This window comes from Talpa europaea (assembly GCF_964194135.1).
Source record: "Talpa europaea genome assembly, chromosome: 4".
NCBI lineage: Eukaryota > Metazoa > Chordata > Mammalia > Eulipotyphla > Talpidae > Talpa > Talpa europaea.
In genome coordinates, this window is record NC_140070.1 from 26033497 (window position 1) to 26047235 (window position 13739).

A 13739-nucleotide genomic window follows, 5' to 3' on the forward strand; every position below is an offset into this window, starting at 1 on the left:
AGGTGATAAGTGTGACCAAAGAAAAAAAATAGTAGAACAGGGTAATTAGGATAGGAATGCTTTGAATGCTGTGAGTTGTCACTGAGAAGGAAAGATTTGAAAAATGACCAGAAGGAGTAAACTGAAGAACTAAGAGGGAGATAAGGCAATTGTAGAAATGATGTCCAGACCTGAGATGGGAGCACCCATGGGTGTGTGAGGAACATGAGGGACACCCACTTGACTGCAGAGTATATGGAAGGACAGCATAGACAGAGATGAGTCTACAGAGATTTCAGGGGGCAAATATTTGGGGATCTTCTGAATTTTGGACAAAGAAGTGATATGATTTCACTTACACTTCTAAAGGATCTCTCCAGCATGAAATTAGAGTAAATTGTAAGGAGACAGATACCAGAGCAGTGAGACATAGTAAGAAATAATTGTAGCAGCCAAAGTCAGAGATGATGATGGCTTGGATGACGGCGCTAGCCGTAGCGCTGTGAAAAAACCGGTGGTATGAGGTTATCAGTGTTAATTATAATCTCATGGCTGTTGAAGTCCAGGCACAGTCCTTAGAGTTTAGAAATGCACAATTAATACTAGCTCTGCTACCTTAGAATCTACCATTAGGTGGCAACCCACCCCATTGCAATCCTCAAGAAAACCTGCTACTCTCCTGACCCAGCCACCGTTACATTTGAACATACAGAGAGAATGTGCCTCATTTTTAAACTTTTACAGTTACTATTTCCTCTTTCCCAGGTAGTTCACTATCAAAAAGCTGAGAAAATTGTTCCAGTCTACTACTTTTGCCTACTTTAAAGCAGCTTAAAAACTGCCTTTGGGTTCGTTACCTGATACCTAATAAAAGTAGAAAAGCACACAGAGCCAAATGGATTTGGGATTGCCAGTGAACCGCATCAGCTGTAGGGGAGGAAGGTTTAATATCTTTAAGGTTAAGACAGCATTTCCCTCCCAGCGCCTCTCTTGGGAGGACCAGGAAGTAAGGTGAGCCCTAGGCTTTTAAAGAAGTAAAGATGGCTTCCTGTTAGAGCATGAAACTGGATTTGCTGGTAGAAAATCTCATTAGGATAAATATTTCTTTACTCTTATCAATCTTCTGCCAAGTTGCCTGCTTTATTCTTTCATTCACAAGATGGACTTCCTTTTAAAATAAGTTAAAAGCCTGTCCCGAAAAGCTCATCCACAGACTGTTGTATAAATAAGAAGCACCAGGCAGGATAACAGAATAAGAAGCACCTATCAAGCTTCCGAATCGCTCTTTCTGACCATGGGGGATGCCATTCCCCCAACGGGGAAGATCAGAAATGCCAGGCTTGAGGCAGATCTCTCCAGCACAATGGCAGAGGCCCCCAAGATTAAAAGTAACTGTTCCACTGATCGTGGATATAGAAATATTGGACACCAAGTAAATTGGGAAGGATTTGGTTATATTTATTTTTCAAGATCTCAATGAACTTTTGGAAAACCATTCCTCAGCAAGAGTTTTATAAATAGTGTTTCCTTTTAATACACTGTTACTCCTTGGTTAATAAAAACTCTGTTAACCTTCTATGTGCGTCAAACAGCATAACAAAAAAAGTGGGCAACAGATACATAAGTATGAGTGGAGAGAAAAGGAAAAAAGATCTTTTGCTTCCTTTTGTTTGAGCATGGAGTTTGGTGGGTGTGGCTGGTTTTAGACATCAAATGTAAGCCTGATCTAGCAAGTTTTTAACCTCTCTGAGCCTCATTTTCTCCGAATGTAAAATAGCAAGATAGCAATAATACTGCCACGTATAAGGCTGTAGTAAAACATATAATGTTGGTAAAGTACCTAGCATGTAGTCCAGCACATAGTAGGTACTCAATGGAGATAGCCCTTCCCTGTCCCTCTGGTATTTGTGCGCCCAACAACACCTGGTAAGAACACAGTGGAGTGGCTGGTTGTCTGCCCCACAGGCGTCCCTCTTGGGTACCCAGATTTTCATGTGGATAAAGATAGTTCCCTTAGGCTTCCAACTGGCCTGAGGAAGACAGCTTCCTCTCCCCTTGTCTGTCCTCAGTTCCAGGTGAGGTCTGGTTGTGTGAAGTTAACCCATTTTTAATTTTGACCTGGGTCATAGTTCATGTGACAGAGGCAGTCCCATCAGGAGTCTTGCTTGGGTGCTGAGCACAACGACCCTGCTGAGAGTGAATGAGGCTGCATGTGGCCAGTTGTTCTAACAGTAGCAACAGATGCTACTGATCTGGATGCCTGGATACCGAGTTAGACCACCCTGGGGATAGGGCAGCAGCAAGTGAGGAAAAAGTTGGGCCTCAAGAACTTATTGGAACAACAAGTTTCCTTCTTTTTTTTTTTTTTTTAATATTTTGTACTGTCAATCTTTTTTTTTTTTTAAGATTTATTTATTTATACAAGCACTGGGTACAGTCAGAAGTGCGGGAGGGTGAGAGAATTCACCAGAGCCAGAGCGGGGAGCAGAGCAGGCAGAAGGACCAAAGTACACTGCTGAGGGGAGCAGCGGGCGGCAGGAGAGGTCTGCGGGCCATGTGGGACCCTCCTCCGGTGGCCGGGGAGCAGCCGGGGATCGAACCGGCGCTGCAGAGGCTGCGGGCAGCTTCGCAACCCAGCGCTCAACCGCTGTGCCACCGGGGAGGCCCCAACCAGTTTCTTTTTAAAGATTTATTTATTTATGCATACAAGAACTGGAGTACAGACCAGAGGTGCAGGGGTTGGGAGGATTCACCAGAGACAAAGTCGGGAGGAAGCATGTACGGCCACTGAACTTCCAGAGACAGGAGTCAGTAAATCTTTTATAATTTAAGGACTTTCAACTGAGTTTTCAATAACTTTCTCCAACAAGAAAATAACAACCAAAAACCTAACTGATACACCAAGAAGTCAGAAACATACTCATTTTAGTGTTTAAGAAAAACTGCAACCCAAAGCTCAAGAAGATCACAAAATTAAAAAGCCAGTAATTCTCAAACTGTCTTTAGATATTTTATATGTAACTAAATGAGAGGTATCTAGAACTTATAGCATATCTTTCTATGTGTTATTCATTGAATTTTATTGTCCTTTACCAGAATTATCTTCTACCATAATTGTTTGTGATATATAAGAAAAGTTTCATTTAGCTAGTCTAAAATTAGAATAAATTGGTTCTATCAAATAAACCTACACAGCAGGTTAATTTCCTATTTCTTTCTGCATCCAGTTTGTTGATCATTCATCCTGGTACATTTCCCTGGGGAAAAAAAAAAAAAAAGCTATTCAAAATCAGGTTCTTTGGAATGTCATCAGTGGAAGTGATAAGCCACTGGCTGTGCCTGCCTTGAGCATTTCTAGGCCAAAATTATCTTAGCCATTGCTAAGGGTTCACATGTTGAACACTAATTTCTAATTTCTATGATGGTATTAGAAGATATGGCCTTTGGTAGATGATTGGGTAGTGAATGGATACTCATGAAGGAGATTAATGTCCTTATAAAAGACATTCCAAGGCCTCCCTGGTGGTGCAAAGGGTTAAGACACAACCTCTGAAGCTGTCCGCAGCCACTGCAGTATGAGTTTGATCCCCGGACAGGGAGCAACCAACATGGCACAGCAGACCTCTCCTGACTCACCTGCTGTTCCCCTCAGCAGTGTATTTCAGTCGATATGCCTGTTCTGTTCCCCACTCTGTCTCTGGTAATCTTCTCACCCCCCCCCACACCTCTGGCCTGTACCCCAGTACTTGTATGCATAAATAAATCTCTTTTTTTAAAAAAAAAGACTCCAGAGTGTCCCTTATGGCAATGAGGACTTGCTCAGAACTAAAAAGAGAGTTCTTAACCTGACACCAAATCTGCCAGCATCTTGATCTCAGACTTCCCAGCCTCCAGAAATGTGAGAAATCAATGTGTGTTGTTTAATCCAACTATCACATATTTTTGTTATGACGCTCAGAAAAGACTAAGACAGTCATGTTCTAGGATCAAATTTGTGGGGCTTAATTGACAAGCATTGAGACTTTAATATTTTTAGTAGAAAGAAAGAGAGTCCTTTTCCAAATTTTCATGTATTCACTTACGACAGAGAGATATCCCAAATTAGAAGACCCATTTTCAAACATTAGAAATTCCTTCTGTGAAGGGCGACCTTTAGCAATGCCAGAGGAAGCCTCCGGATGCTAACTTAGAGGGCCAGTTTCCTACAACCTACAGATGACATAACTTTTAGCTTCACAGATGACAGATAAGTCAGGCATCCAGAATACTAACACAATTCTTGAAATTTGGTTCATTTAGATTTGTTTGTTTAAATTTGTTTATTTGTTGCCCTTACTTGAGAGAAAACTTAAGACAATGGACTGACTTACTCTCTTTTTGAATGGTTTAAATAAATTGAAATTTATTCCACTGTTTACAAATTCTGTATACTCACTGTGGTTGCTACTCCCTTTCATCAAGACTGAAATCACCTCTCTGATTATTACCATTTAGTATTCTTTTGAAGATTTATTTATTTATGCATACAGGAACTGGGGTGTAGGCCAGAGGTACGGGGTGAGAGGATTCACCAGACACAGAGTGAACAGAAAAGGCAGGTCTACTGAAATACACCGCTGAAGGGAGCAGTGGGTCAGACAGGAGAGAACTCAGGCTGCAGCATTGATAGCATGATAGTGCTGAGACTTAACCTCTATGCCACCAGGAAGGCCCCACCATTAATTATTAATTGAAACTCTCAGTTGGCATCACTAGGCTTTAGTAGGAAATAAAGGGGCCCACATAGATCATGTTGAAGGGAGAAGTGCAATTTTATGATCCATATTCTACAGCCTTATTTCTCAGAGTGTTAGCGGGCAGTAGGGGTCTGGGTGACAAGTGGAAAAGACTGGAGGTTGTGAGAAGAGGATTACAGAGAAATAATGAGAATCCAGCTGTAGTAAAACCAGAAAGCTATGTCGTAGCCTGAGGCGTGTCGCTTGGCCATTTTTATCTAACGTAGAATGAACACTTGCCGTCTTGCTAGGATTAAAGTGCACACATCTGGTGGAGAGAGAAATAATTTTAAAAGATAGAGATAAAGCATCAAGGCTTCTCCCCTCTGTCAGGCAAGTTGGCAAGTTAAACAAGGAAGGAGCAGAGTTGCCAGGACAGTCGGTATCTGTTCTGGAGAAATCACTGAACTTCAGGCTCTTAACTTCAGGATGCAGTTCTTATTTGCAATTCTGCAAATGGAATTTTTAGGTTTGGGATTTGTGTTCAGTTTGACATAAAAGACTGGGGAGAGAGCATGCATGGGGAAGATAAGAAAATGCCACAGAACTCAAAACAAGTCAAATAAATGGTCTCTCTTCTCAACCTTTGCTTGGGTGAGGGGACTGTTTCTTCCAAAGTGGGCTGAAGATAGCCAAACTTTTTTTTAACCAATCCTACGTAGTGGTCTAGTATCTCACTTTGGAACTTAGGGATATTTACTAACCACTGTTTTGTCAAGGCCTTTAACTGTAGCTATAATTGAGACCAAAATGTCTCATTTCAACAGCCTATTTTTCATTTCAGAATAAGGTTTGGAAATCCCATCTTTACAAAGGCTCTGTACAAATTGTTTGATCAGAACAGAGGTTGACCAACTAACAAATTGGTCTGCATACATGATCTCATGTCAAGCTTTGAAAGAATCTCACAGGATCAATACCTTTCTCACATTACACTTGGGGAACTGGAAAACAGAGAAGCAAAATGTACTTGCAGCATCTAAAGAGAGTCAGCTGTGTGTTAAGGATAACAGGGAATGAGAGCCAGCTGCGTGGGGCCCATGGGGGAAAGAATGGTGATGATTTCAACCTGAAAAGGAGTGTATGGGGAAGACTTAACAAAGTTTGCCTATAATTCAAATAGTATTTCTCAGACTTTGAGATTTGAGAGCTAATGAATCTAGCACAAAACCCCTTGCTTGTTGAAGTTTGGGGCCTCCACCTCTGCATTTTCATTAAATTTCCCAGGTGAGTCTGATTCATACCAAAGTATGCCTGTGTGTAGGCATGCATGTCATGGTGACTACCTGCTTGCATATGCACTAAAGCAAATAACTAAATTAAAGGAGAAATGATAATGTGCAGCATTTAGTTTAGCTTAGGTGAAAGAGCAGAAAAGGAGATGTGGGAGGAAGCTGATATTCATTGAAATGACTGATTAACAATGTTCTAAGCAATGGCTCTCAAACTTGAATCTGCACCAAAATTGCTTGAGGGGACTGGTTAAAACACAGAACCGAGAAGCATCCCCTGCTCCCAAATTTGTAATTCTGTAAGTCTGGGGCAAGGTCCTAGGGTTTGCATTTCTAGCAAGTTCCCAGGTGCTACTGTGGGTGATCCAGTGGCCATTTTCTGAAATTATTGGTGTAGTGGTTTTCAACACAGACACACATTAGAATCATCTGGAACGGAATTTTTAAAGTATTGATGCTGGTCCTCACCCCCCACGGATTTTGATCAAATGGAACTTGGGTGTAGCCCAGAGAATGTCTTTTTCAAAGTTCTTTGGGTGTTTTAATGGGCAGTCAGGGCTGTGAACTACAACTATGACTTCCTGGAAAAGCAGGAGGAGATCAGGCAGTGGGGAGAGGGAGTCACATTCAGCCCCAGGTCATGAGATTTAATCACCTTTGCCTGCATGTCCTTTCCCAGAGCAAATAAATGCATTGCACGAATCCATTATCCACACTAAGTTCCTTTCCCCACTAAGAACCCAAGTTCTGACTAGTATGTTTGCGAAGTGTTTCCAGGAGACACATCAGCCCTGACTCACTCCATCTTTTCTTTCAGCAATGCTGCCCTCTAGTGTCCTTAAATAGAATTGTGTGACACCCACCTCAGCCATCCGTGCAGCCGTTTCCTATTAAATAGGGGAACAAATTAGGGCTATTTCTTCTGATATTAGGGGGAAAAAATGAACACATTTAGGATGCATTATATGACATTTTATTTGGTGGCAACATGAATGCCTGACTTCAGGCCCCTGCTTCTCTGTGATTTCACCCCGCCTTCATAACCACAAGAGCAGTTCTTTCTGCATCCTGCTCAGCGAGAAATTACCAGCAACTCAAGCACCTGGGCATTGGAGTGGGTGCCTCGGGGCTCAGAACTCTTGGTTCTCACCTTGTCCTCACTTCTCACTCTCACCGGTTCACTGAGTCACAGTTCATTGAGAATAGCATTTCCTGATTCCTACCATCTTGTTGAAGTCCCCCCACCCACAGGTGCTCTGACCACCTCCGTCTCAATCAAGTCTTTACCCCATGCTTCTTCCCCAAACCCTGGCCCACATCAGCATAGTTTCCGCTTTCTGTGGCACTCCCTGCGGTGTGCAGGCTGACTCTTACACCTCCCGTCCTTAAATAAAATTCTCCTTTGACCCTAATAACCTTCAACTACAGCCTGAGGTCTCTGCTAGACACACTTCAAACCTGAGTCATCCACTCCGGTTGTCTCTGAAGTCTTCCTTCCTCTGCCCACCCCTCATCTCCAGTCTGGCCTTGGTCTCTTCATACCAATGACACTGAAGCTACCCAGCTCGTGGTCTGCAATGACCTCCTGTCGTGTGTTCAAAATCAGTGGACACTGTTTTGTCCTCTTCCAACTTAAGTGCTCAGCTCCTTCTTGAGAACGCTCTGCTTTTGATTCTGAAATTCCCTCCTTCAGCTTCCTTCCTGGCCATCTATCTGCAGACCAACCCTGGCACTATTCTCTCTCTGACCCCTGGGCTGGCTCTTAAAACCTCTTTTCTTTTCTTTTCTTTTTGGTTTTTTAAATATTTATTTATTTATATAAGAACTGGGGTATACAGTCAGAGGCACGGGAGGGTGAGAGCATTCACCAGAGACAGAGCAGGTAGCAGAACAGGCAGACTGACCAAAGACACTGCTGAGGGGAGCAGCGGGCAAGGCAGGAGAGGTCTGCTGCACCATATGGGTTTCTCCCTGGCTGGCCAGGGATTGAACCCATGCTGCAGAGGCTGTGGACAGCTTCACAGCACTGCGCTCAACCCGCTGCGCCACAGGGGAGGCCCAGAACCTCTTTTCTCTGCAGACTTCCCTTAGAATTTTATCCACTCTGTGAAATTTAGTGCAATTAATAGTCTGGTAATAAATTTATCACCTCCAGTACAATTTGCTTATTATCACATACCCTACAATTTCTACTCATCTCCCTATTTAGTATCTCACAAGTGTCTGCAATTTTTGCATGTCCAAAAGGAATCCTTGATTTCCACCCCCAACCTGTTCTTCCCTCATACCCTCAAATTGCCAGATACCTGGGAGATGGTCTCAGTCCCTTTCACTTACTTGACACATTCAGTTAATCCGCAAGTCTTGTTGAATCTACCTCCAAGATATATTTTGAAACCATCTGTGTTTCCCTCTCTTTATTACCACCACCTTATTCCAAGTTACCCTCATGCCTACCTAAATACTTCAGTACCTTTCTAATGAAAGGTAGAGGGCTGTTTCTCCAGCCCTCTCTGATACAACAGATTTGCCATAGCATAAAGTATTCCCAAATTTAAATGACATTCTGTCATTTCTTACCTAAAAAAAGTTAATGACTTCCCACTAAACTTTGAATAATATACGAATACTGTGCGAACCACCTCTTGTGCCCTGTCATCCTTCTTGACTAGACTCCGCCCATGCTGGCTTCCTTCTGCTTGCTGGTAAGTTGTCTTACCTAAGGGCCTTTGCAATGCTGTTCCATCTGCCTAGAATGTTTTTCCTCTGGTCTTCACATGACTCCTTTTTATTTGTTTTGCTTAACGATTACCCTTAACCTAACTAAATAAGCTTTCCCCCTCCCTCCCTCTTTAAGGCTTTATATTTTGTAAATATTTATTTACATCTCCATCTTCACACTCAGTTCTAAACTCCCTGAGCCAAGAGCTTCATGCCTGTTTTACTCACAGGTGAACCCTGCATTGGCACAATGCCTGGCACAGGGAGACTTCCAGTATATGTGTATTGAATAAGTGAACGAGGTGCAAGAATCACCACCTCTTGGGCCTCCCTGGTGGCGCAAGGGGTTAAGCACTGCTCTATGAAGCAATCCGCAGCCTCTGCAGCATGAGTTCAATACCCGGCCAGGGAGCAACCCACATGGCAAGGCAGACCTCTCCTGTCTCACCCACTGCTCCCCTCACAAGTGTATTTCAGTTAATCTGCCTGTTCTGTTCCCCACTCTGTCTCTGGTGGATCCTCTCACCCCCCGCATCTCTGGCCTGTATTCCAGTTCTTGTATGCATGAATAAATCTTTAAAAAAAAAATAAGAAAAAAAGGCGCGCAGACCTCTCCTGCCGCCCGCTGCTCCCCTCAGCAGTGTACTTCGGTCCTTCTGCCTGTTCTGCTCCCCGCTCTGGCTCTGGTGGATTCTCTCACCCTCCCGCACTTCTGACTGTACCCAGTGCTTGTATAGATAAATAAATAAATAAATAAATAAATAAATAAATAAATAAATAAATAAATAAATCTTTAAAAAAAAAGAAAAAGAAAAAAAAGAATCACCACCTCTTCTGCACGCCAGCTGTTCTGTCCCGGTCTCAGGAACCTCCACGTGGTCGAGCCACTGGTCAGTGTTCTGTGCTCATCATATTTGACTGCAGAACAGAGAGGGGAGTGTCTTGGGTGCAATTTGTTCTCTTAACGTCCTTCGTGTTTGACTCACCACAATATCCTGGCACCCGGAGCAGCAGACACAATAAATACTGTTGACTGAATGAAATCCTCAGCTCTGAGTGAACCAGAATATAAAAGGAAAGGAAGCTGACACAACCATGGAGATATCCAAGGAGAAGAGAATACTTCCGGGGGTTTAAATAATGGCTACAACTTCCAGAAATGTTTATCACTGGTACACATTCCCACTTGTATATAAAAAGAAAAGCATTTCTTATCACTTCTTGTATCTAATTTTATAAAGTGAGAATGAACTTCGGCATTTAAGTTGCTGAATAGTATCTGATATTTGGGAGTATTTCTCCAAGAAAGAAAAATATTTTGCTTATAAACTAAATTTTCTGTCTGTTGGCTAGACAAGGGTGAGTCGCATTTCCATTTTCTATAAAAGAAACTAACCTCAAATTAAAAGACATACATAAGTCAAACAGGCAGGGACACTAACTCCCTAACCCTGACATTCTCATTCCAAATCCTGTCCCTGTCAATTTAGACGGTGTTTGCTCATGAGAAATAAAAATAAGAATATACCTACCTCAACTCACCTTGAGATAGGATTTGATCTTTGGGAGGACATGTAACCTATAGAAATTTGTGGGACATGGGGAAGCCCGCGGTCTGTATCCCCTTGAAAATATCAAATGATCCTGAATCTTTGGTTGACCTGCTTTGTGGAAGAAATCCTGCTGTATGTGCCTGTTATTCAAGCCCTCCATGCTCTCCATGCCACATGCCATCTGGCTGGGGACAGGATTGGCCGCTCCACCCTCTGGGGAAAGGATTTATTTTCCTGTTTAGGAAATGTGATGTCAAGCTGAAAAAGGCTGATGAGCAAACCAGACGGGGCCATGAGCATGCCTTGATGAAATTCATCACATGGGTGTCTTGGAATAAAGTTTCGTTTAATCTGGTCAAGGACAGAGTGTGCCACTGTGGGTTTAAGCCACTGTGGCTTCAGCTGTTTGTTCTGCATTTAATAAGCTTATCTTTCTGTTCTGCATTTAATAAGTTATTGTTGAGTCATCTCTGCTCTGCAGTCAGTGTATGTGTGGCCCAATTCTGCAAATCCAGACACAAAGACAGGCCCTCTAGCCTGCTAACATTATGTCCTGAAAAGTCAAAGCCAGAGCTTTCTCTTACTTCTCACTTTATTGGGCAAATTACCCAGGTTCTGAAGGAGATTAATCATATGTTCTTTCGTCAGACCAGGAAGCATGAAGCAATAAAAATAAAGGAACAATTTATAGAGGTCATTATGTTTTTAATATCACTTAGCCTTATTGCTGCAACATGAAAATGGAAAGTTAACTTAACCCAAAGAGTACTACCAACCTCCAAAAAAGTCCATATTTCATGTTTGACTATTCTGTTGTCATCAATGTCAAAGTAACTACACTGATTGAATAAATAGTTGTATTAAACTTGTAAACTTTTGACAGAAAAAAAAAAAAAAAGACCACCTAACTTGCAAAGTAGAGAAACCCATGAAACCTCTCTGTTTGGCCTTCCACAGAAATTGTGCGTGCCATGACGCACGTGATCAACCAGGGCATGGCCATGTACTGGGGAACCTCGCGGTGGAGCGCCATGGAGATTATGGTAACCTACTTTTATTTTTAAATGGCCATTAAGTACTTTATTGTGGCTTTTCAGGTCCTATGTGTAAATTGCAAGATCTTTTGCAAACTTTCCTTGCAATCTCTATGGCACTGAATTCTCTTATCAATTCCATCATAATGCAGATGGACGTGGGGGCTGTATCTCATCCGATGAGATACAGCAGGGAGGGCTCACGTCTTTATAGGAATGATGTTTTAGCATGCTCTTTGGTGGCATGAGGGTAAAAGTAAATTTCCCAGATAATGAGATAGAAGAAAAGAATGTTCTAGTTTTCTTTTTAACTACTTCTATAACATGCTAATAACAGATCGTTTTTATATATTAGTTTGATTTCTTTAGGAAACTAGTCAAACTACATTTTCTTTTATAATAGTCCCAATGCACATGACTAATTTGCCCAGGACTCAGTCCAAATGTGCTCAAAGAATAAAATGGACTTCCTGCTCTTCATGAAACTGATGGTCATAATTTTGCTTATTGTTTGACATCTTTCATGTTTCACAGTTTGTATTGATTACACCAAAATGAAAATTCTCATGCATACACATCAGAGAAATCTAATTTCTCATCATTGTAAATTCATTTGCAATTTTATTTCTCCTTAGGAAGCCTATTCTGTAGCAAGACAGTTCAATATGATCCCGCCAGTCTGTGAGCAAGCTGAGTACCATCTTTTCCAGAGAGAGAAAGTGGAGGTTCAACTACCAGAGCTCTACCATAAAATAGGTAACCTCTCAGAGTTACTGATTATTTCTAACAATAGGAGTGAGATCAGTGATCTGGAAAAAAATGTCACTGAAGTCCTTTTCTAAATGTGCCCAATTAACATAGGATTGTAAGAACTATGCATCCAGAGACTGTTAGACAAGACAATGAGCCTGCATGTGGTTGGTTCACAGGCGATCACAGATGGGAGTCAAGCAGTTGTAAATTGTGATTGAACTCAGTAGGAGTTTAAAAATTGCACAGAGAATGAGGGGAAGACCCAATGAATAAACTCAGTTTTCATAGGGTGCTTGCTCTAGTTAAAGCATACATCTCTGAATTGTAACTGCCTGTCCAAAAAATTATAGATATACACATCTATATCTCCTGTGCCTGGAACTGAGTCAGACATGGGGCATTCAACAACCCACTAACAAGCCAAGCGCTACATGTTAGTATAGGGAGACATAACACTTTCAAAGACTGGAGGAAAAAATTATACACACACAAACAAACACCCTACATATACCCAAGAATTTTGGATATCAGAAAAATATAAGCCTATTTTCAGGCTTATTCCTCAAATTAGCTTTCAGAGATAACTGTTTTGCTAAGAAAATAGGGGCTCATGTGATAGAAAAATGCTGGGTAAGAAAAAAAGATTAAAAATTCAACAAAAATGGCAATAGTTACTATTGCTATTGCTTTTTGTGTATTTGCTCTGCAGAGGCATTGTGTTCCTGCTGTGTTCCAGGCACTAGTAAGGCTGAGTGGACAAGCAAAGTGCTGATTTTCTGTGCAAGTAAAGTGTTAAAAAGAAACCTGAGAATTTGGAACCTCAGAAAATTATGGCTGAACTTCATTTTCGGGCTTGTTTATATGGCTTGTTTATATCCCTGTAACCAACTTTGCATGTTTGATTGGCTTATAAAAATGAAGCACAATTGTAAATGCCTACAATTTAACAGAAGGTTGTGTGCTGATGTTCACTCATTTACCTAGGTAGCTTCTCCCACAACTAACAAATCCTATTGAAAGGGCTCCTGCACTTTTGATTACCATTTGCACAACTTTTGAAGGGTTTTTCTTCTGCAGGGGTTGGAGCAATGACATGGTCTCCCCTTGCCTGTGGAATCATCTCAGGAAAATATGGAAATGGTGTGCCTGAAAGTTCCAGAGCTTCACTGAAGGTATTTTTTCCTACCTCTTGGGGAGCAGCTAGGGGTGAGAGAGGCTTGGAACAGGGAGGGAAAAGATGGGCGAGAACACCCTGCAGCTGTGGCTTCCCTGCCTAGTAGAGCATGACCTCGGCCTGATCTCAGTCCCCACAACCCTCAGAAGCCTGCTTCTGACACACAGTCAGCTGCTTCATAATCTGCTGCTAGGAAAACCCCCTTGGGTGGCAATTGGGGTCTCACCTGATGACCAGGTAGAACCCACCAGCCTCTTTATTCTTTTGTTAAATAAGGCATTTCATTCCTCCACTGACACTGATGAAATATAAAGTTTGTTTTCTATGTAAAAAAGATCTAATTTTACTTTTCTTAGAAAACAAAATTTAAGCCATAGAGGTTTAATCCATATGGGGCAAATCGATTATAGCTGAGCACGTTTTTTTAGGTTGGTTAATGTTTTCTACTATGTGGAGGTGGGGAGTGGGGATAAGGAGGGAGGATTAGGGAAACAGATTCAGAGGCAGGACTCAGGGGC

At 41.9% G+C, this 13739-nt stretch overlaps 1 protein-coding gene across 5 annotated transcripts in view; it reads left to right on the forward strand.

Moving 5' to 3' along the window:
- The window catches only part of KCNAB1 (potassium voltage-gated channel subfamily A regulatory beta subunit 1), a gene marked incomplete at both ends in the record, with an annotated part of 324812 nt that overhangs the window by 294547 nt on the left and 16526 nt on the right, over positions 1-13739 (forward strand). For all 5 annotated transcript variants that reach the window (XM_084231608.1, XM_084231611.1, XM_084231609.1 and 2 more), the window contains 3 exons: positions 11218-11303; positions 11930-12050; positions 13125-13219. In XM_084231608.1, coding sequence (XP_084087734.1) covers positions 11218-11303; positions 11930-12050; positions 13125-13219 — 302 coding nt within the window. The remainder of the gene's footprint in view (positions 1-11217; positions 11304-11929; positions 12051-13124; positions 13220-13739) is intronic.